At 40.2% G+C, this 24,588-nt stretch overlaps 1 protein-coding gene across 1 annotated transcript; it reads right to left on the reverse strand.

Annotated features, from left to right (window-relative positions):
* Positions 1-639: 639 nt before the first annotated feature.
* Positions 640-22,682, reverse strand: C6H11orf65 (chromosome 6 C11orf65 homolog). Its single transcript, XM_032219930.1, has 9 exons — positions 22,639-22,682; positions 21,372-21,489; positions 18,872-18,964; positions 16,709-16,762; positions 16,169-16,369; positions 11,235-11,371; positions 5,138-5,308; positions 4,071-4,126; positions 640-2,551 (listed from the first exon to the last, which is right to left on the reverse strand). Exons 1-9 carry the CDS (start codon positions 22,665-22,667, stop codon positions 2,466-2,468), a joined length of 945 nt encoding a protein of 314 aa, XP_032075821.1. The 5' UTR covers positions 22,668-22,682; the 3' UTR covers positions 640-2,465.
* Between the last annotated feature and the right edge of the window lie 1,906 nt (positions 22,683-24,588).

Consider the following 24,588-nt stretch of genomic DNA (forward strand, 5'->3'; position numbering starts at 1 on the left):
TGCATCCTGCTATATAAATATTTAGGGATTTCTCATTTATATTATATATAAAGTTGTAGGTTTTCTAAAAAATGGATAACAGGAAATTGTATTTATATACAATTTGTATATACCGTATTTTTCGGAGTATAAGATGCACTGGTGTATAATATGCATCAAGATTTCGAAGAGGTAAGAGAAAACAGCTTTTGTCCTCCCTGACCCCCCAGGAGTACTCTGCAGGCTTTAGGGGGGCTGGGGTAAAGCAAAAATGCCTCCATTTTTGTGAAAATCAGGCAGAAAATGGGCTGCTTTTCCCAAAAACAGAGGCATTTTTGCCTTCCTTCAGCCCTACTGAAGCCTGCAGAATGCTGCTGGGGGAAGGCAAAAACGCCTCCGTTTTTTTTAAAAAAATGACTCTTTTTTTGCCCATTTTTCGCAAAAACAGGAGCATTTTTGCTTTCTCCTAGCCCTGCTGAAGCTTGCAGAGTGTTGCTAGGGGCTGGAAGAAGGCAAAAACGCATCCATTTATGCGAAAAATGGCCCATTGTTCACAAAAATGGGATGCAGGCAGTGCTTCGGGAGGTCAAAAATGGCTGTATTCGGTGTATAAGACACAATATTTCCACATTCTTGGGGGGGGGGAGGTGCATCTTATACTCCAAAAAATACGGTTTATACAATATATATAATGTATGTGGTTCTGAAGACATTTCAAAAAAAGTAGGAATTCACAATAACACGTACAATCAGAAATAATTGCATAGTGCTACCTAGCGCACTACTTTTCATTATTACTAAAGAGTGTAGTTCTTTGGCTTGACAAAGTGGCATAATCTATCCTACTTTATGCTATAATAATAGGGGAGGGGAGAATTACCCCCCCCTTTTTTTACACGTGAATGTGAATATAGATTTCTTACAAACAGAATAATTCCAGTAACAGTTTTAGTTTATACTAGCAAGAAATTCCTATATCCAAATAGTACAGTAATCTTGTTCTATATCATGGAAAAGACTTATTTTACATTTCATTATTGATTCAATTTAGTTCAGTAATAAGCTAATCTTTTTTGTTGTAATTTGTATGTGCACTTTGGAACCTGGAGGAAGTTCCTGAAGAAACTTAAAATATATTGTAAACACTGTTATAAGCACATGCTTTTTTTCTTGAGAAACTATTCATGTGGAAGTATTTTTTTATTTGCTTTGCTGTTTGTGTATTGATATGGTTGAAAATGCAGAGGTCCTAAAAAGTGCCTTTTAAAATATACAATAAAGCCAAATTCTTTTGAACATGCATTTCTCTTGCATATTCATTTGTGCATAAAGCCATAGTGAGCTATAAAAAGAATGGAATAATTTTGTCTGTTTGCCTTTAAATTGGTATGTGGTGAATTCATATTCATATTGTAGCTGACAGGGTGGGAAAGCTAATATTTCAGTAGAGACAGCCTTGAATGCTCAAAATTTCCTGCTACTGATTTTTTGCTCAAATACAGGTAAGGAGCGCGGGTGGGCGAGCGGGTGGACCCTCCGGAGCACCATACCGGAACGGTACCTGGTGCTCCCAGCAGGAACCGGTACACCCGTACCGGGGCATATCGGTCGTATCCCAGCACTGGTAGCTAGGTAGCAGATAGATAGACAGACAGAAAGACATTTTTATGCAGAGCAATATCTTTATAACTTTCACGGTTGTGTGGGGAATTGTCTCAATTGTAAGGCAAACACAAACATGCAGAATACATAAATTCATACATATGTACAAAACAGTACATTTTCTGAGAATCCATAGGAATTTTATGCTACAGAAGGTTGCCTAGTCAGGATATGATCAAGAAATAAACTCAGGCTAGAACAAGACTTTTTACCACACAGTAGTCCATAAGTTTTTATATGCACTCTATCTACTTCTAATGTCAATCAGTGCCTCCTTTAAACTCAATCCCTTTCCTCTCTGAATGAGAAAAAGTTCATTCACTTTGGGAGCCCCTTACCTTTTAACTAACATTCCAACTACAGTATAATTGCTTTGGTAATGGCTAAACACAGAAACACATGGTCGTTCAGGTTGTTTAATAGATTGATGCCAAACTTCAACAGGGACCTTCTTCTGTTATCACTACCAGTGTTGTTTCCATATCTTTGCTCACTTATATGTAATACCTTAAGTTCATCAGAATTAAAAAAAATGATTAAAAATAAACCTTGGAGAATTAATTGTGTGTATTACAACAGACGTGTCATTTATCACAAAATAGGAAACTAAATAACTTTAATTTCAAATTTCTTTACATTCATTACATTTTATGTTAATATGTTATGGTACATTAACTTGACAAATGCATAGATTCCAACTTTTTATACCGGGTTTCTATTTGATTATTGATACTGTTGTGACTGATGAATGTTCAGTTGTCAGATATATTTTTTTTTTCTTCTGCACCTATTAATGTGAGTTGATAATAAGCATCTCTTTTAGTCTACATTATGTGAGATTGCATTATTTCTTCGATTTTCTTTGGTATCAATTCAGAAACGTTATAGTGTTGTTGATTAAACTGGAAAGCTAAAAATAAACATACAAATGAATATACAATAAAACCAACTGTTTCATAAAAACACAAATATATTTTAAACCATTTACAATGGAAAACTGAATTCAGGTATTTATCCATAGATAATATTGTACAATAGCAACACAAAGTGTAACTCCCCTGCATTCCTAGAAGTTATACCCAATTCAAATTTACTGAATTTAGATTTATTCTTAAATTATACAGTAATGTTGTATAGGCATAATATTATTTTAAGGAGTTTATTTTCTACAATAACAGGCAAAATTTGCATCTGCAATGTTATATATTTATCCTCTTTCAAATTGTATTCTATGTCTATTTTTAGGGATGAGGTTTGAGATCACGAGCACTCATTTGAATTTCTGGAGAAAAGATGGCATAGTAGACAAATAGTAATATATATATATATATATAAATAATCTTCAACAGGTCATATACTCTTGGAAATCTTAATTCTTACCAAATTGATTTCAGATATTTGATTGCACCTAGAGCCATGATGGCAAATCTATGGCACACATGCCACAGGTGGTATGTGTAGCCTTCTCTGTTGGCACGCGAGCCATTGCCCCAGCTCAGCTCCATAGTGCATGCATGCACACCTCTTGCCAGCCAGCTGATTTTGGGGTCTCTGCTGTGCATGTGTGGGGTGCATGTGGGAGACACATGTGTATGTGCAAGGGGGATCACAAATGCATGTGCAGGGGTGGGGAGAGGCATACCCCTTACCCCGTTTTTAGTCCCTGGAGGCTTCAGGGAGGCCTGCTAGCCCAAAATAGGCTGTGGGGAGTGCAGCAACCCCGTGCCACATTTTTGGTCCCAGGAAGCTGCAGGGAGGCCTTCTAGATCCAAAATGGGGCATGGGGTGTGTGTGTCACGCATGCATGTTGGGAGAGCACAAGGGGATCACATGTGCATGCATAGGGGTGGCGGGGCACATGGCGGGGTGGTGTGCGTGCATTGTATTATGGGTGTGGCCATTTGCACACATTCAGCATGCAATGTTAAAAAGGTTAGCCATCACTGGCTTAGAGACTTGCTTCTCTAGAAATAATGAAAGCTAAGATTTCAATGTTAGTATCATTTTTCTGCATTTATAAAATCCACATATATTTTAGACCCTCTTAAAGGAATATGTTAGAAATGTTCCCATAGCAAATCCCACAGAAGAAATTATAACTAAGATCGAAATCGACTATTGTATGATGAGCATGGCTACCAACCCAATTCCAGTTCATATTTGTTTTAATCTACTTTTTCAGAATACGAATTAATTCTGGCATAATTTTTGTTTAATTAATTGAATTCATTAAAATTTTAATTAATCAACCAAAGATTTGCCTCCATAACCTTATACACCTAATTCTACAGAGAGGTATCACCAGCTGCTCTGCCATCATCATGGGTCAGTCTCATGTGCTGCAGAAGTCTTTAATTACCCATGTAGTTTACGATCGAATACTTTATCTAGATTAAAATTACATAAAGAATGAACAGCAAAAGTTTTACCGTGAAAACCTTCTGAAGACTTGCTTGTTCCAACTTCTTTCCATAGTTTAACATATCTAGGTAAACAATAAGCAGTGAATAAAATGGAGCAGTAATAACTTGCAATCCATACTTTAGAGCAGGGGTATAAAATTCGCAGCCCGTGGGCAGGATGCATCATGCACTGGCCATGCCCACCCCCGTTTTAGCGAAGGGGGGAACAGTTGCGATATGGCACGAATATGCGAATTTAACAGCCCTGCTTTAGAGAAGCCACAGAGTTCGACTCCTTATCAGCCAAGCCAGGGTGAAAGGTGTGTGTGTGTGTATATATATATATATGTGTGTGTGTGTGTGTGTGTGTGTTTTATTTGTGCTGATAAACAAAGGCAACAGTAAAAATATTGGGTTTCTGTCGTGATGGACCCTTGTGACGAGCCGATTGACAGAGAATGGAAGCAGTTAGCTTCCTCCCATAATTGGGGCATACCAGGGGTTGTGACTTTATATATATTTTTATATATATATATATATATATATATATATATATATATATATATATATATATATATATATAAACACACACACACACACTTAAACACTTAAATCTCCCAACTCTCAGAAGTTAGTGTTACACTAAAAATTGCAGTAAGAATTATATACATACATACATACATACATACATACATATATATATATATATATATATAAACACACACAAAAACACACACACTTAAACACTTAAATCTCCCAACTCTCAGAAGTTAGTGTTACACTAAAAATTGCAGTAAGAATTAAAAATATCCAAATTGCAAAAAACAAAACAAAGGTGAAACAATAAGAGTAACAAAGGTGTGCAAGAGGTGTTACAGAAAAGCTTTTATTAAATAATGTCCTATATTACTGCTTCTCTCTCTCTTTCCCTCTCCTATATATTTTGTGACTTGATTGGTACCTATGCATGAAAGAAAGACTAAATGATTAACTTATTAATATAAATTGATAGTAGAACTCAAAAGCTAAAAATGGATAATTTTAAAACAACAAGATTTAGAAAAGTAATGAAATATGAACTTTAAAACCATTACTCGTCATAATTCAATGCATTTGTCCACTTTAACATCTCATCTACTTCCCATTCCATCACTTGATCTATTCCTTCCTTCTCCATGGACTCGATTAACCCTTCTGTTGCTCTCTGAATTAAAGCAATTGCCTCAGGTTTCTCTGTTTTAACTTGCAGATTTTCTCCAAAGTACCTAGAAAATAGAAATAAGCATTTTCATTCTTAATAGTTACAGCATTTTCATTGAATATTATTATAATTAAATTTATTTGCCACCTGCCTCTTAGTTTGAGGCAACTATATGTCTTTCTCTTCCCTTTCAAGGTAAGCAATGTTATTCAAAGGGCAGACAAGGAGGAAGGAACAAAAATTAATGGTATTAGTTTGATAGATGAATAGAAGTTAAAAGAGCTGGTTTGGTCTACAGAGCCAGTGATTAAGGCACTGGGTTGGAAAACAGGACGCCATGAGTTCAAGACTTCTCTTAGCCATGAAAGGCAGCAGTGTGACTTTGGGCCATTTACACTGTCTCCGCCCAATTTACCTCAGAGTTGTTGTAGGGAAAATAACAGGAACAAAGTGACAAAGTTAACGGCTTTGAGTTATTTTCAAAAACAATAAGGGCAAGAAATAAGCAAATAAATAAATAAAAATAGGAAATTAAAAGCCTGAGGTAAAAAAGGGAAATGCAACGAAGTCTAGTTTACATCAACCCTATCATTATACTTCCCCAAAGATTTCTGTTCCTGCAAACCATCCTTCGTTGTTCAACATCCATATACAACTTCACTGCCTTTTAAGTCTCGCCTCCTTATTTGGAAGGAATTTGATAAACTCTATCCAACGGTGACCTTGTCTTCCGCTGCTTATTTGCTCTTCCTTTACATGTTTCATTTCATAATTTGAACCTCATCTTTTTCATATTAGTCATTCATTTTTATATTCTATCGACATTTAGTCTATACCCATTCATCCTTGATCTAGCCAACATTCACTTCCATCTGCCCAAAGGGACACATTTTCACTTTTTTCAACAAATACTGTTTCCTTGAAACAAATTGGGCTACCCAATTCTTTTCTATTGCCATTAACATTCCCTGAAATTTCTACACTTTCTCCTCTGTAGTAATCTTTTGCCATTTATGGATAATTTTAATCCATTTTTGCCTTGAAGCACAAATCTCTCGAGTACAGTAAACTTCAAATCCATATTTACTACATTATACAACCCAACATTTGTCGCGAATCACTTGGGTTTTAGCCAACAATACAGCTTCGTCTGCCTAGAAAAATACACATTTCCAAATGAAACATCTCTAACATCATCTCAAGCAGTGCAGAGACATAAAATAACCAAGGGGACATTCATTACATATTACCTTACTCCTTATTCAATATCAAAACTATTTCCTAATCTTCCTGTTTCTTCTCACATGTGCTTTCCTTCCCTCATATATTGTTCTTTCTGCATTTGATAGTAATTTTCAAATCCCCATTTGTGCGAAACAAGGATAGTCATGTTTTATTTAACACATCAAAAATCCAACAAATTTATCACATATTGTTTTCAAAAATTTACCAAAGAGCAAAACACTCTTCTGTACTTCCCCTGCTCAACATAAAACTTCCCATATTTTGCCCATTGTTATTCTTCACATTATTTTGATCAAAATTCTTCCAAATACCTTCCCTGGCATAATAAACTAATCCCCTTTGAATTTTTGTATTAATTCTGGTGCTTTCCTTTGTAGAGGGAACAATAACCCTTTTACAGTGACCAGGCACAGGGGCAGTCTACACACTTCACAAGTTGCACAACAATTCGGTAAGAAAATCAAATCTACATTTAACACTTCTTTTGCTACACATAAACTTGGCAACTTGAAGCATGGCTGGGTATGTGTGTAATTCTGGAAATTGATCTCCACCCATCATAAAGTTGCCAAGTAATGTCAATTGGAAGACAGCAAGAAATCACAAGTAGCAGTAAGACAAGATCCTCACTTAATGACCAATGAGGTCCTTGCTAAATAATGGTAACCAGGACTACCGTACTGGCAGCACTAAGTGGCACAAACACAAGGTTTTTCTATTTATGACAGTGTTGCTTAACAACAAAATTTTCAGTACCAGTTACCATTGTTAAGCTAACCTATAAAGGTAGTCCTTGACTTATAACCATAATCAAGACCAGAATGTCTATTGTTAAGCAAGGTGATTGTTAAGTAAATGGCACACAATTCACAATCTTTTTCCCATTGTTAGGTGAATCACTTGCAGTTGTTAAGTTAATAATATGGTTGTTAAGTGATTCTGCTTGACATTCACTTTGCTTGTCAGAAGCTGTTTGGGAAAGTCGCAAATGGCGACCCCATGACCCCCTAGGACATTGCAATTGGGACACTGCAACCATCATAAATACATAACGTAAAGGTAAAGGTACCCCTTGCACATATGTGCTAGTCGTTCCCAACTCTAGGGGGCGGTTTCAAAGCCGAAGAACAAGCGCTATACAAAGACCTCTCCGTGGTCATGTGGCCGGCATTACTAAATGCCAAAGGCGCACGGAACACTGTTTCCTTCCCACTAAAGGTGGCTTCTATTTTTCTACTTGCATTTTTACATGCTTTCAAACTGCTAGGTTGGCAGAAGCTGGGACAAGTAATGGGAGCTCACTGTTACATGACGCTAGGGATTCGAACCGCCAAACTGCTGACCTTTCTGATCAACAAGCTCAGCGCCTTAGCCACTGAGCCACCGCGTCCCTCCATAAATACATACAAATCAGCATATCCCCAAATTTTGACCACATCTGTGGGGTGCTGTGAGAATTGCAGGTGCAAATACAAGCTATAAGTCACTTTTTCCAGGGTTATTGTAACTTTGAACCATCGCTAAACAACAAAGTTGAACACTACCTGTACAATGTATTCAGATGGCAATATAGTTTTAATTTCTTTGAAACCATGTTAATAATAAAACATGCAAGTAGTTTTCCAACACATGACTAATCAGCCTTGAAGAGTTTAGTCTTTGCAAATTGATTAATGTTTTGATACATACTTGTTAGCAATTAATTCATTTATACAATACAATACCTACACAGTACAATGCAAGGGGAGAAGTGAAGGACACATGTAGCATTTAAACTCTACATCAGGGCTGTCAAATTCAAGGTCGGGGGGCCAGATCCAGCCCATGGGTGCTTACATCTGGCTCACGGGGCTACCCTGGAAACAGCGACGGACCAGTCCGTGGTGCCTCTGCCAGTGAAAACGGAGCTCGGGAGGGCTGTGTGCAGCTCTCCTGAGCTCTGTTTTCGCTGGCAGAGGGTTGCAGGAGGCCGTCGCAACTGAAAATGGAGCTCGCAAGGGCCGTAGGCAGCACTCCCAAGCTCCGTTTTCACTGGCAGAGCGCTTGGGTCTTCACAGGCACCCCCGGCACGAGTGACATTGAGTTGGCCACACCCACCCTGCCCCCCCAAAGTCAAACACAACCCTTAATGCGGCCCTCAATGAAATCAACTTACAACAACACTATGATATATTCTGAGACCCATTCAATTAAAAAAATGATTATGAAAAAACTCAGCATAATAAATTATCAGGACTGATTTCTTGACAAGAAATTCAAATGGTTGCCTAGGGAAGCACGAGTTTTAAGAACAACTACTGCACAAAGCACACTGTGACAGATGGATGACAACTTTCTCTGCCATTAAAAAAGCCCGTGGCATGTTCCAGTAAATGTATCCATCCCTATGTAATGGAACAAAAACTCATTCTCTGGTTTCTGCTCTACCAAAATTTATTGACTGATTCTGATTCTGTACCAGATCTTGGCAGAAACCATGTGTTCATTGTTCACTGTGAGAATCACTATTTGTCTTGTACATTCTCTGTGTGCGCCTATATAAATTAAACAGAAACCTGTGATCTTCAGGTGATACTGAACTTCATAATTCCCGAGAACTGGAGCTGCAACCGACAAAATACTATCTCAAAAGCCACAGAGTTTTGATGCCACCTGGCCTCTCATCTCTTAGAACCTTGTTCACCTGTTGTGTTAAAGAACTGGTGCTCTAAGTTAGAAATACCCACAGCTGCTCACAAAATAACACACTTGGAAATAGGTAATGACCACCCAAACTGTTTATTTATGTATTAAAATTAATTTAGCCAGTTGACTGACAAACAAGGAATCCCCCCCCCCAAAAAGCACTGGAGGGCACTGTTGTATAAGAAGCGATCCTCTTACGAAAAACCATGCCAAGGGGGAAGGCAGTCTTCCAATGCTGATTTAAATCTGCACTGTTTTATTGTTCTGTTTAAACATAAATAAACAAACACCCGGAGAACCACTATATTTGACTACTATGCTCTTTCCCATTTTTTTTTATTTCAAAAAATTAACTCATTTAAAAATTTTAACTTACAACTTTTTAAGTTATCTCAGAACATACTGTATATGGTCTAGTTAGTTATTGTGGCAATGCAGTAGTTTAAATATTTTACTCATCCTCCGATGTTTTAGGGCTACAGGTAGTCCTCAATTTACCAACACAATCGGGACTGAAACCTTGGTTGAGGAACAAAATAGGTCGTTAAGCAAGAGGCCCACGTGACTGCGTCACTCAATGACTGCAATCCCAGCATTCCCGGTTGTGGTCTTTAAGTGATCTCCTGGGTTGTTAAATGGAGCAAAATAATTGCCTGCTGAATTCAACTCCCATGGGAAGAAACTATTACAGTGAGTTGCAGGAATGGACCTCGGATCTTCAGGATCGAAACTCTGTTTCTGCACCCCGCCAAAGAAATTAGGTTCCCCTTAGTGTGCAGAAAGGAACTGCTCTAGTGGCAGGGGTGGGTTCCGGCTGCTGGTACTGCCGGTTCGCTCAGGGATGTGCTGCATGCGCGTTCATGCGCAGTACTGAAAAATGCTTGTGCGCAGAAGCAAAAAACAAGATGTCAGTGCCTATGACCCCGCCAAGAAAACCAGTTCAGGAGTGTGGCAGGCCGAGTTACTACCTACTCAGCCAAACTGGTCTGAATCAGTAGGAATCCACCTCTGTCTAGCGGGCTGTAGAAACAGAGCTGGCATCTTCAGGATTGGAGCTCCTTTTCTCCACCCCACCAAAGGAGTTCAACTCCCCTTGGTAGACAGCTACTACAACCAGCTCCCAGAGGCAAGACAGAGTTCTCTCAGCAGGCAGCAGCAACTTGTAACCTTCCCTGTTGACTTCCCCAATGACTTTCTGGGGAAGTCAGCTGAGAAGATTGCAAAGGGTCATCACGGGGCGCCTGGCAACCAGTCATAAATGTGAACAGTTTGCCAAGCACCCAGAATGTAACCCAACACTTGGAAGTCTTTAAGATGTTGGATAGCCATTTGTCTGAAACGGTAGAGGGTTTCCTGCCTAGGCAAGGGGTTGGACTAGAAGACCTCCAAGGTCCCTTCCAACTCTGCTATTGTATTGTATAACCATGGAAATTGGGGGGGGAGCAGCCTAATGCTTTACAATGGCTTTATGGGAGTACAATACCTCTTTTGGAGGCTATTGTAACTCCGAACAGTCATTAAATGACCAGTCATAAGTTGAGGACTACCCATATAACTTTTACTAGTTTGACTGAATTTGAATCAGTGATGGCTTTAGCCTATCTTAAGTGGAGGAAGGTTAACTTAGAGGGAGGCCTTAGTTCTGTTGCCCTATCTTGCATATCATAGTCTTTTTGAACTTCTGCAAAAACCTGATGGATTTCCATGACGGTAATGGGGGGGGGGAGTTCATTCAAACAACGCCAATATTTTGTTACTAGAGCTTCACCTTTTGATCAGAGATTGCAGATTATTATTTTTTTGAGCTAACCAGGTTCTCTGGCCTGAAAAGTTTTACACTCCCCAATCTAGATGAATGCAATCAATAGAATTGGCAAAAACGGTTAACTGATGATTTATGGCAAGCTATTTCCAGCTGATGAATAGCTCTAGTTTAATAATGATGGATTACCATTATATTAGCATAATATGGCTGAATGAATGAATGATAATTAAAAATCACTAAGCTGATAAAATGAAAATTGACCACTCTTGTGTTCAGAATGTCAAGTTGCTGTAACTCACATTTTTTCAGCCACGCAATTTTTCTTTCCTTTCTTTTTTTTACCATGTTCCGTTTCCTCTGCTGAGGAGAATGGTGGAATTCCTGTATTTTGGTATTGTCTTTCGTTGTTAAAGGATCCACACCCTTCCAATACTGAAATATATTGTTGAAAACCGTTTCACATTTATTAGAATATCACTTGTCAAGGCGAAATACCTTTAAGACAACTGCTGTTCTGCCTCAGTTCCCCTCTCTCTACCAATATGCTCCAGGGTTTTAAGGGCCCAACTTGCTGATGCTTCCAGAGACAGAGACAATCTGGAGCATGGCAATGGCTGTGTGTTGTGGCCCACCAGCAGCCAGCAGATCTGGCACCAGATTCGGACAGTGAGGAGGTTGGGGAGGAACATGGGCCAGTCCTGGACTCTGAGGAAGGCTCTAATGAGAGCTCTGCATCGAAGGCAGAGATGGGCCAGGAGCGTCTGACAGTTATCAGCTGCCTTCGGAGTCAGACATCAGTGAGGCAGACGAACAGCTGGAGCTTGATACCAGTGTGTGCATGCGCATAGCTGCCAGGAGAGAAGGGAACAGCTAAGAAACAAGGATTGACTCAGGAGTAAAACCACAGGTAGATGGTGAATGGCCCCTCCCATAGGGAATAAAGAAGAGCAAAAGGGGAGAGGAGTTTCCAGGAGACAATTAGTTCAATTCATTAGGGTCAAGATCTGTTCCTGACTTCTTGCCAAGTATTGTCTGCTACAGAGTGGCGTTTGGAAGATATCAGCCTGGCAGCTCTCCAAGCCTGACAAAGGTCTGTAGTTGTGAAAGACTGTTGGCCGGGACTTTGCTGGAGAGGAATTCACTTTAAACTAAATAAAAGGGGTTTAATCGGGATGAGGAGTTGGCTTCGTGCTTTGAGAAGCCACAGAACACTATGTTTGAATAGTCTGCTATGTTAAAAAGGCAGGTTGCTAAATTGGTATTGATATTTCCCCCTTCCAATTCTACATTGTGCCTCTTATTAGGTTGGCAACTCTTAACACTGCTGTGAGTCAGTTGGTTGAAATGGGCATTACACAAGTAAAAGGAAGTATGTTAAAGGTAAAGGTATCCCGTTTCCAGGTGCGCCAGATTCTAGGGCAGTGGTTCTCAACCTGTGGGTCGCGACCCCTTTGGGGGGTCAAACAACCCTTTCACAGGGATCGCCTAAGACCATCCACCTCCACTGTCACTCATGCTCAGGAGCGCGTCCTGAAGCGGCAGGTGCATGAAGAGCGCTGGGTGGTGAATCAGCCTCTTCCCAGCTCCGGGCACAACCCAGACTCTGCCCTGCCTGGTCTACACGCCAGGGAAAGGCCGAGGCGCTGAAGGGGGAGAGAGACGGCTTCTTCTGGGTGGCGGATGAGCCTCGGCTCCGATGGACTTCCAAAGCGAGCGCGGTCGGCAGTGCCATTTCAGCCTAGCCGCCTGCACAGGGGCTCGAAGGTGCCCAGAGAGCAGGAGACCGGCAGGGCAGTCGAGCCACCCGCTTCAGCCAGCGGGATGGGCTCTTGCCCAGGCAGGCGCATGCCAGGATTCAAGCCGCCTTGGGCCTGGATGCTGCCTTTGCCACCCCCGCCGCCGGTCCTGTCCTGCGGGCTAAACTGAGCTCGGAGGCTTTTGGGGCCCCGGGAAGGGCTGGCAAGAGAGGCCGGAAGGGAGGACAGGCACCACCCACCCATTCCTTCCGTCCCAAGGAATTCCACTTGGGATGGAAGAACAGTTTGATGTAGCTTAAGCCTCCATTTAAAATCCCATTTAAAGGGCAATTTCTTAATCTGTGTTAAGAAAGAAAGAAGGAAAGAAAGAAAGAAAGAAAGAAGAAAGAAAGAAAGAAAGAAAGAAAGAAAGAAAGAAAGAAAGAAAGAAAGAGAAAAGGGAGGGGGGAATGGAAAGAAAGAAAGAAAAAGAAGAAAAGGGAGGGGAGAATAGAAAAAAGTAAGAAAGAAGAAAAGGGAAGGAGGAATGAAAAGAAAGAAAGAAGAAAAGGGAGGGAGGAGTGGAAAGAAAGAAAGAAGAAAAGGGAGGGAGGAATGGAAAGAAAGAAGAAAAGGGAGGGAGGAATGGAAAGAAAGAAGAAAAGGGAGGGGAAAATGAAAAGACAGATAGAAAAAAAGGGAGGGAGAAAGAAAGAAAGAAAGAAAGAAAGAAAGAAAGAAAGAAAGAAAGAAAGAAAGAAAGAAAACTGGGTGGGTGGATGGGGGGAACGGAATGTAAAAAAAGTAAAATTAACCAAGTGAAACTCATGTAAACCATGAACTACTGCTAGTGGCAGGCAGTAAGGTTGTTTTATCCTGGAAAATCCCAGCCTGGCTGATCTTCTCCCAAACCAAGATTGGCAGATTAATCACTATGCTTTAATTATGTTCAATTTGTAATAATGAAAATACATCCTGCATACCAGATATTTACATTACGATGCATAACAGTAGCAAAATTACAGTTATGAAGGAGCAACAAAAATAATTTTATGGTTGGGGGTCACCACAACATGAAGAACTGTATTAAAGGGTTCGCGGCATTGGGAAGGTTGAGAACCACTGCTCTAGGGGGTGGTGCTGATTTCTGTTTCTTAGCCAGGGGAGCCAGTGTTGTCCGAAGACATTTCCATGGTCATGTGAACAGCCTGACTAGATGCCAAAGTGCACAGAACACAGTTATTTTCCCACTGAAGTGGTACTTATTTATCTACTTGCATTGGTACACTTTTGAACTGGAAAAGTGCTGGAGCTGGAGCGAGGAGCAGGAGCTCACCCCATTTCAAGGTCTCAAACCCCAGCTGTCAGCATTCCAGCTGACAAGCTCAGTGTCTTTAACGGCTGACCCATTTATACTAAGGTTTAACCAGATGTTGTGGTTGATTGAAATTTGTTGGTTGGGATTTTTAGAAATTTTGACAAAATTTGCCTGTAAACTAAAATCCCCTTTTGGGATTCAGCTACCCTATGGAGATGTATTTTATTTAACTTTTTAACTTAACTGAAGAGGGGGGGGAGGCAATGATAGCTAATTATATTTCCTTTCAGAAACACCTGAAGCAAAATTATAGAAAGTAACAAGAATTTTTCTGTTTTGGATCAGGGTTCTCTGATATAAACCTTCTAAAAATACCCCTACATTCTGAGTTGACAGCATAATGCAGCCTTTTTAGTACAAGTAGTGCTCAATGTGCAACTACAACTGAGCCCAATATTTCCATTGCTAAGTGAGTTTTGCCCCATCTTTTGACCTTTCTTGTCAAAGTTGTTAAGTGAATCACTGCAGCTGTCAAGTTAGTAACATGGTTGTTAAGTGAATCTGGCTTTCCCGTTGAGTTTGCTCATCAGAAGGTCGCAAAAGGTGGATCAGGTGACCCTAGGACACTGCAAACCATCATAAACACATGCCAGTTGCCAAGCATCTGAATTTTGATCATGTGGCCATGGGGATGCTGCAGCAATTGTGTGAAAAATAATCCTAACTTACTTTTTTCAGTGACTTTGTAACTTCTAACAGTAACTCAAGGACTACCTGTAATGCTGTATAAACTAAAGGTAAATGTTCCCCTCGAGCATATGTGCTAGTTGTTCCCGACTCTAGGGTTGGTGCTCATCTTCGTTTCAAAGCCAGCGCTGCCCGAAGACATTGTGGTCTTTGTGGTCATGTAGCCAGCATCACTAAACACTGAAGACGCACGGAAAGCTTTTTCTACTTGCATTTTTATGTGCTTTCAAACTGCTAGGTTGGTAGAAGCTGGGACAAGTAACGGGAGCTCACTCCATTACGCAGCGCTAGGGATTAGAACCACCGAACTGCCAACCTGTCTGATTGACAAGCTCAGCCACCACGTCCCTCAATGCTGTATACTTACAAGATTAACCTGTATTCTGTATACTTAGTAAGATTAACCTAGCAATAGGTTGCTTTGTAAATTAAAATCAAACTCAGCTTTTAAAATAAAATGCCTATAACCTATAATCTTTCAGACGACATGTAAGAAAAAAAGAGTCGAGGCAAAACATTATAAGAAGGCAGAAACAGGGGGAGGAAAGGAATCGATAGGAGGGATTGAAATGCAATTGGTTGAATTAGGCCAAACAATTTCTACAGCGTCTGAAGTAGAACTGGAGGAGAGATTGATGGAATAGCTGAAAGGGAAGATAAATTTCCTGATCTCAGAGCCGTATCACAGATAGTCTCCCCTTTGTGAATTGTTGGGTAGTTGGTGATCTGTAATACAAAGTGGATGTGGTGGCTCAGTGGCTAAGATGCTGAGCTTGTCTATCAGAAAGGTCGATAGTTTGGTGGTTTGAATCCTTAGCGCCGTGTAACGGAGTGAGCTCCTGTTACTCGTCCCAGCTTGTGCCAACCTAGCAGTTCGAAAGCACGTAAAAAGTGCAAGCAGAAAAATAGGGACCACCTTTGGTGGAAAGGTAACAGCATTCCATTCACCTTCGGCATTTAGTCATACTGGCCACATGACCACAGAGACGTCTTCAGACAGTGCTGTCTTTTCGGCTTTGAAACGGAGATGAGTGCTGGCCCCTAGAGTTGGGAATGACTAGCACGCATGTGCGAGGGGAACCTTTAGCTTTAATACAAAGTAGAGCAGAGGTGGGAAATCCTGTCTACTTCAAAAATTCTCTCAACCCCCATAACCCTTGAAACCTGGAAACCTTCCACAAAAATGGAGAAAATACATAATAGAAATAAATACCAACTCCGTGAAGTATTCTTTGAAGAGACTGGAAGGCAGCCCGACATCATTTTGCACAGTTTTTCTGTGCTTTTAACACTAAGAAACACAGCCACCACAACTCTTTGAAATGTGTCAAGTGGAAGGAAGTCATCCATCACAACCTATGCAAACAATCTTTTTGGGGAGGGCTCATAGAGGAACCAAGTGAGAAATTAAAATATTTATTGTCTTACTCTAATGGAAAGAAGTCTCCATCCATTATTCTCGATACGTTTATACCAATCACTAGTACTTTCATTAACGCTCCCTTTCTCCATCTTCCTTAGATTTGGTTTGGTTACAATCTTCGCGTAGTCTTTGGGACTATTTGCGCACAAATCCACAATAGGTCTATGAGTAAATATTTTATAATATATGCTGGGAGGAAACTTGTCCTGCAAGGAAATGTCCAGTTTAAAAAATGGTAAAGGGAAAACAGGTTGAGGTTGCTGCAATTCGTTTTTACAGATCCTTAGGGATATTACTTATAATAGACCTGTAAATGTCTATTTATTAACAAGGGATAAAGTTCTGGCATAAATTTCAAAGAACTCACAGTACGCATTTTAAAGTATGAAAAAACCATGTTCTTTATAAATTTGCATTTTATGTATTATATTAAAGTGCATACTTGCACATGTGCACAAAGACATACATACATACAGATATAAACACTCATATTTTTACACTTGTTTTAATTATTATTACAATATAATTATTAAATGTAAACTTACCCCACCTAATCTGAATTTAATATGAACTCCTGCTGCAGCATCTAAAAATTCTGCCTGTAATCAAATAAGATTTTACATGCAATAGCATGCAAACATTTTTTTTAAAGTTAACAAGCTTCATTACTCTATATATCAAAACCAGTGATAGAATATTGCAGCTTTATAAAACAAAATCTTTTTTATTGGAAATAAAGAATAAAACAATTGACTTTAGAACCTCATTTTTAATAGGAAAGATGATCTTGCTTTATTTTACCTAATTCCTGAAAACTAGGTTTAATTTTTGAGAGAGTCATTTTCATTTGCCGTTCTATATTTATTCTGAATCAATATTTGCAAGCACAGACAATCCCAATTTGGCTGTTGGCTACTGTGGGCACAACGGAAGAGAGTTCTATCAGCAACTCAGCTGTGAATACAACTAAGCAGGTTTCCACATGGAAAGCCAGAACACTACCAGAACATTCCTTAGGAAAGAGCAACTACAGGCTCTTTATAACCTGTGGATTTCAACTCCCAGTGTTGCTAAGCTAACTGGCTCAGGAATTCTGAGAATTGAATCCTAGGGGTCATAAAGGGCCCATAGCAGAGGTGGGTTGCTCCCAGTTTGGCCCGGATGTGGGAGGCTCTGCCTACCCGTCCGGACACTTCTGCGCATGCGCAGAAGCTTCAAAGTCATGCGCAAGCACATGTACGAGCGAACTGATAGTAAAAAAAAATGGAAACCCACCACTGGGCCATAGTTACCCATCCTTTCTTTAGGGTCCCCTTTCCACTTTCTTTTGACAAGGTAGAAGAGAAATCTGACAGCAAATCAGCTTTATGTAGGTAAGCAGAATGATCTATCAGCAGATCAAAGCAAGCCAAGTTCATTGTGCTTTTTTCATGCAAAACTGGAGCCTTGTCTGAGTTCACCCCAGTCTTTGCATGGCAAGCCCAATATCCATTTGCCCAGGCTGAGATGAAGTGAGTGTTGGCAGTGATTCTGCTTTGCATAGGCAAATCTGAGACCTCCTGCCGCAAAATGGTAGTTAGCAGTAAATAGAGAAAAAAGAGGGTTTAGCACATACCCTGTTTCCCTGAAAATAAGACCTCCCCGGAAAATAAGCCCAATTGGGCTTTTGAGCGCATGCGCTAAAATAAGACCTCCCCCAAAAATAAGGCCTTCCTGGAAATATTGCAACACATGAGGTGACCACGCTTACCGACCCCTGCATCTCAAAAATAATAAGACCTTCCCGAAAATAAAGCCAAGTACTTATTTCAGAAGTCGAAAGAATATAAGATCCTGTCTTATTTTCAGGGAAACACAATAGATATGTAGCTTTTAAATCATACTGTTCGACAACATTTTGGTGTGAATAGAGAAGATGGGAGAAGGCCGACTCCGCTGGTATGGACATGTCCAAAGAGCAGCACCTTCACCATGGTCAAGATTGCCTACTAAATAGAAGTCAATGGCTGGCAACCTCACAGGTGTCCAAAACAGAGAAGGCAAGACACCAACAAGAAAGATATGCAAGCCACAGGCCTGCACCCTGGAGACACAGCTTACCATGCAAAGTGGCACTCAATGATCTAAAAAGTGGACCCTCAACCTGCAGGAATACACTAGGAAGAAGAAGAAGATACCGTATTTTTTGGAGTATAAGACGCACCTTTTTCCCACCCCCTTCACCAAAGTGGCTGTGCATAGCTTTTAGGAGGCTTTCAGAGAGCTCCTGGGGGCTGGGGAGGGCAGAAATTTTAAGCCTCCTAAAGCTATCCATGCCCTCTTTTTTTCACAAAAAATGAGTCCGTTTTTGTGAAAAACAGGCCATTTTTTGCTCGTTTTTGCCCCCCTCCCAGGAGCACTCTACAAGCCTCCTAAAGGCTATTCATGCCCTTTAAAAAAAAGAACGGGCCCGTTTCATGAAAAACGGGCCATTTTTGGGAGGCTTGCAGAGTGCAAAAACTTTTTTTAAAATTTGCCTCTTCAAAACCTTGGTGTGTCTTATACTCCGGTACGTCTTATACTCTGAAAAATACGGTATGTAGCTTTTTAAATATTAACCACAAACTTTGATTATACCACGTTAAGCCACATTAAGAGGCACACTGCTGTTAATGTTAGACACGTTATGGAGCAGCATTACCTTGGATCAATTATAGTTTAGCCCTTACCTCTCTAGGCTCAATGTACTTCATAAGTTGGGAAGGCTCCCCATATTGCTTAAAGCCTATAAGCTCTTTATAATATTCAAATACACCCATATCCTGGAGGGAATAGATAAATGCAGTCTAATTATAAATACAAATATTACATTTGCCGACACTTTGCGCACATCAACATTTCACCCAACCTTCCTCTGACACAATTATTAATTCATATTGTTCTGATTGTATCTTATGGTGTCCACGGAAGTGGTGAGATTTATTTGCTTGCTTGCTTGCTTATTACATTTCTATATCTGCTCATCACAACCAGTGACTCTGGCCAGCTTATACTTGTAAAACTTTAAAAACAATTCAGACAATTAAAAATAATATTATTTAATGTTTAAATAATTCTATTTAAAATAATAGAAACATTCAGAAATAAAAGTAAACAGCAGCCAAGGTAATTAGCCAATTAACTATGTAGCCACAAATGGGGCCCTTAACATATTCAGAACCCAAGGCTCAGGTACATAGGCCAAGTTTTAAAGCCTTACAAAAGGATAGCAGGGTTGGGGCCATTCTAATTTCCAAGGGGGGAATATTCCCCAGAGCAGGGGTTATTGTGGAAAAAGACCATCTTCTAGTGCCCCCCGACCCTCAGACATTCTCTGGCTGATGGGATCTGTAGCATGCCCAATCTGCTAGACGGAATTATTGTGTTTCCCCGAAAATAACACACGGTCTTATTTTCTTTTGACCCCCAAAATATGGTATTGGCCTTATTATTGTGTTTGTGTGTGTGTGTGTGTGTGTGTGTGTGTGTGTGCTTATTGTTTTGGGGTTGCTGGGTGGCTGCTCTCTTGCAAGCGGGCTCCTGAAGAGCTTGGCGCGGGGACGGATGGACACAGGCACAGCTTCAGGGGAGAATGGCTGCGTTGCGCTGTCGCAGCAGCGCAACACAGCAGCCATGAGGTTGCCAGGCGACTGTTTGTGAGCATGGTCACCTCATGGCTGCTGTGTTGCGCTGCTGCGACCATGCTCACGAGCAGTCACCTGGCAACCCCCCTCTCCAGCCGGGCAGAGTGCCACTCACTCACCTAGCGATATCCTGATGGTGTGAAGCTGCATGAGTGGCTGTCCCCCCCGGCTCCTGCAGCTTGGCACCTTCGGGATACCGCTAGTTTGGTGAGTGGCGCTCTGACTAGCTGGATGAGTGGATTCTTCAAGGTGCTTATTTTCAGGGGAGGGCTTATATTTTTGCCCACCCCAAAAATCTAGTATGGCCTTATTTTCAGGACATGTCATATTTTTGGGGAAACACAGTAGATGGGTAGAGACTGTTGGAAAAAGGCAATCCCTCAGCTAACCCTTCATGTGTTCAAAAAGAAGCTCAAGTATTAAACAGGCGATTGATATCAAGACTTTAGATATGGTCTCCAACCTTTTTCAGTTCCGCGGACTGGCAGCAGAGGGAGTGGTTTCACATGTGCAACCTAATCCCACACCATGCACAAATTGAGTTTCACGTGCTCGCTTGCCCCTTGGGTGACCAGGTTCCGAACGGGCTGCGAAGCCGGGGTTGGGAACCCCTGTCATAAATGACCTCTTCTGGCTATAATTCAACTCATCATAGCTCCACATTCTCCAGATTAAATAGCGCTCTTTTTAATTTTTTTTAAATTCACTGTTGGATGCCATATCAGGAAAAAGTGCAAACAGTTGCCATAACTTGATTAATGATGATTTATTGAATAAACCATAATTGGCTGGCTTCACACATATTCTTAAACCATCAACCACAGTTTACATACCAAAACTGCTCAATTCACATATCATGGTTAGCAAAGAACTACAACTCACTTCATTGTTGATTATGATGTGTGAATCCCTGGAGCGATGGGAAGGATAGAGATTTTTTATAGATATAAGGTGCCCCCATCTTCTGCAGCTTCAAGTCTTCAGCCACAAAAGGGAACAAGTGTGTAGATGCAATATGACATCTTGTCCCTTAAGAATGCAACAATCGTGGGACCCACAATTTCCAATCCATCCAAAACATGTAGATGTTTACATAAATACACTTGAAAAAGCATATTACTCAAAAAGTGTATTACTCTAGAACAGGGGTATCGGATTCAAGGCCCAGGGGCCGGATCCAGCCCGGGGAGTGGTGGTGTACTTAGATCTGGCCCATGGGGCCATCCTGGAAACAGCGAAAGATGGCCCACAGTGTTTCTGCCAGCGAAAACGGGTTCCCAAGCTCTATTTTTGGCTGCTATGGCCTTCTATAATCCTCTGCCAGTGAAAATGGAGTTCGGGAGAGCTCAGCATATTGGCAGAGTGCTCAGGCCACCACAGGCACCCCCACACGAGTGATGTTGAACTGGCTATGCCCACCCCGGCCATGCCCACCCCGGCTCCCCGAGGTCAAACACAACCCTGATGCGGCCCTCAATAAAATCAAGTTTGATACCTCTGCTCTAGAATGAGGGATGACAGTGTGTTTGAAGTATTGTCAACTTACCAGCCATTTTTTCCAAGTTTTTTGAATTATATATGCTGCTTTATTCCTATTCTCTTCTTTCTTATCATCGAGTAATTCTATAAGATTCTTTGGATTTATAATACGTTTTCCAGGCGTTCTTAAAACAAAATTTCCATGATACCATTTATGCTATATTATCAAATAATTATTTACATAATAATATTGGATTTTTTTCTTATTTTAAAATTCCCCTTTCCAACATTACATAGACATAAAGAAGAGTTTCAATATTATATAATTTATATAAAAGTCCAAATGACTTTTAAAAATGCAAATATAAATAGACCAAAACCAAATCTGGATAAATGATGATAAAATCACAACCAGCAGCTTCAGCATCAATCTTCAGTATTGAGGACACTGAATACAGGTCTAAGGAGACAACTTGAAGTTTTACACCAAACACTAAGCACTACCAATCAGGTGACCATGCAGGAAGTAGGACCTGTATACATAGCAATAGCACTTAGACTTATATACTGCTTTACAGCCCTCTCTAAGCGGTTTACAGAGTCAGCACATTGCCCCCAATAATTTGAGTCCTCATTTTACCCATCATGGAAGGATGGAAGGCTGAGTCAACCTTGAGCCTGGTGAGATTTGAACTGCCAAATTGCAGGCAGCCAACAGTCAGCAGAAGTAGCCTGCAGTACTGCACTCTAACCACTGCACCACTGCAGCTCATAAAACCTAAAGGACTCCTAGAAGAGAAGAGTTGAGACTCACCCCTTTTCAACTTACTGTCCTAAACCTCCTCAGCCACTAGAGCAGTGCTTCTCAACTTCAGCAATTTTAAGATGTGTGGACTTCAACTCCCAGGATTCCCCATGCTTGCTGGTGAAGGTCTCATCTATCGTAAAATAGCTGAGGTTGAGAAACCTAGAGAAAGCTTTGCGTTTGGCAACTTGGAGTCTATGTCTGAAAGTGAGATCTCTTTATTTTGCAGCCTTCTGGGTGTTCAGTAACTGCAACTGGTGAAAATGGTATAATTTCCCATGACACTGAAGCAGGAAAAGTGCAAAGATTATAGTTTTAAAATAGCCCCATTACAATTAACAAGAAAGAAAACTTCCCTTAATCCACACACTGTTGGCTTTATTCACTGGTGTCAAATGACGCCAGCAATGTAAACAGTGCATCCCTCAAAATTATACCATGCATTTCTCCATAGTAAACATCAAATGATTGCCCACCCTGCTAAAAGATGTAAATACATACTCCTGCTATGGGATAATTACAGTCTTACCCATATTTTTTCTTGGAATCGTCCTGCATTGTACTACTATGTTGGGCTCTGGGGAAAAAAATTAAAACCGTGGATTACTATGCAATTCTTGACTTAGGGGAAAAAAATGCTGATAATTTCCATGGTTTAATATTTTATAGCATGAAGGGGGATAAAGTTGCTTTTATTGCTGAATAGCACTCATTTAAGTATATGAACATTGCGGATCATTAGCATATCTAAAAGGAATAAAAAGGAAAAAAATAAAAGGATACATAATAAAAATTCTTTAATATTTGTAGCTCAGAGTTGAACAGAGGTCCTTGATGCTCTCTAAATTTGATTGTTTTCCTTCAGGCATTTCATTACCAAACTAGGTAACATCATCAGTGCTCTACTGAAATATCTACAAAAAAAAAGCAGCAAGTTCAGATAGCACCAAGGATTCAGCAAACTGTTTAGCCTGTGGCAGTATTTATTAAAGTGTGGTCCTTCCTATGAGAGGTACCTCAAAAATAATAAGACCTCCCTGAAAATAAGGCCAAGTGCTTATTTCGGGGGTCAAAAGAAAATAAGACCCTGTCTTGTTTTTGGGGAAACACGGTAGTCTCACAGAGGCCTGTGAAATCAAAATTATTTGCCAGTCTATGTTGAAAAAAATGCATTAAAACAATTGTGAGATGTGGTAGCAGCAGCAAATGCATCAAATTAATTTTTAATACAATAAATATCAATAAATATAACCCATACAAGCAAAAGCTCTTTGAGGTTTCTCCATAACTTTTTAAAATGAGAAGGGTATCCCTAGAGGGAAAAGAGATTAAGAAACTTGATCTGTAGTTTGCTTGTAGTTACTAACCAGAGGTGGGTTACAAATCCTGGCGGTAGCAGTTTGCTTGTGCTTGCGCGCATGCTCGCACATGACACTTCTGTGCATGTGCAGAAGTTTCTGCACATGCGCAGAAGCGTCCGGATGGGTGGGCGGAGCCTCCTGCCACTGCCACTACTGGTTCGCCCAATCCGGGCCAAACCAGGAGTAACCTACTCTGTTACTAACAGATTTCAGCAATTGGACTATAAAAGTTCTTTTTATCACATTTTTATAGTCTGTAGGTCTTATTTTGAAATGACATTGGCAATAAATTGGTACTTAACCAATTCCTTGTTTTTTGTGCTTTGCTTTATTGAGCTTTTAAAAAGATTACAACTTGTGAAGGCTCAGATAATGATTTTTAGCAATAAAGTATTCAGACTTTAGAACTTTCTAGGAATAAAGTATTTTTAAATTGAGGTATGCATATTGGGGATTTTTTTTTAGACCTAATGCTATTGTACATTTAAGAGAATTCAGTATAGTGTAAATGTAACTTTTATGTGCTCAGGAAACCAAAACATTCATGTGATTTGCTTTATTGTGATATCTGCTTTATTGCGGTAGTCTGGACCCAGACACGCAATATCTCCCAGGTGTGCTATGGTTTAAGAAGTGTGTGTGAAGTAATCCAGAGACAGATAAAAATTTTCAGAGCATATCAGATGGAATGGAAGCCCATCCAGATGGAAGTGTTTAATCATTTAAAAGACAATGTAGAAAGATAAAATTGAGTCCTAGACGTATCTAGATTAGATTATTTTTGGAATCAACAATTGTACACTGTCTTTGAAGATGGTTTTCAACCTTCCATTGGTTAAAATCAGATTACATGCATACATTAATTCCTTTGTTATTAAGTCATTGCTACGGTATTAAGTACTACCTACCTTGGTGCCAACCTCAATTCAAAATTATTCAGGGCCCAGAATAAGCCGCTAACTCTGCCTGTTTTCCATAGGAAGCTGGACGCAGATTAATTTCAGAACTTCCAGTATTACATTTTATCAGAATATGGTTTATTTTCTGAAAACCAGAAATCTAATAGTTTCTAATCTAATATTCCAATTGGATCTTCTTGGTTGCTGGTGCCATCCTGA

Source organism: Thamnophis elegans, chromosome 6, assembly GCF_009769535.1.
Source record: "Thamnophis elegans isolate rThaEle1 chromosome 6, rThaEle1.pri, whole genome shotgun sequence".
Lineage (NCBI taxonomy): Eukaryota > Metazoa > Chordata > Lepidosauria > Squamata > Colubridae > Thamnophis > Thamnophis elegans.

Coding starts and splice junctions, on each gene's coding strand:
- C6H11orf65 (XM_032219930.1), bottom strand. CDS start 22,667: ATGCAGGACGATTCCAAGAAAAAATATGG. Junction 16,763..18,871: donor AGTACATTGAGCCTAGAGAG/GTAAGGGCTAAA, acceptor ATTTGATTACAG/GCAGAATTTTTAGATGCTGC. Junction 2,552..4,070: donor GTCTTCAGAAGGTTTTCACG/GTAAAACTTTTG, acceptor GTTTATTTTTAG/CTTTCCAGTTTAATCAACAA.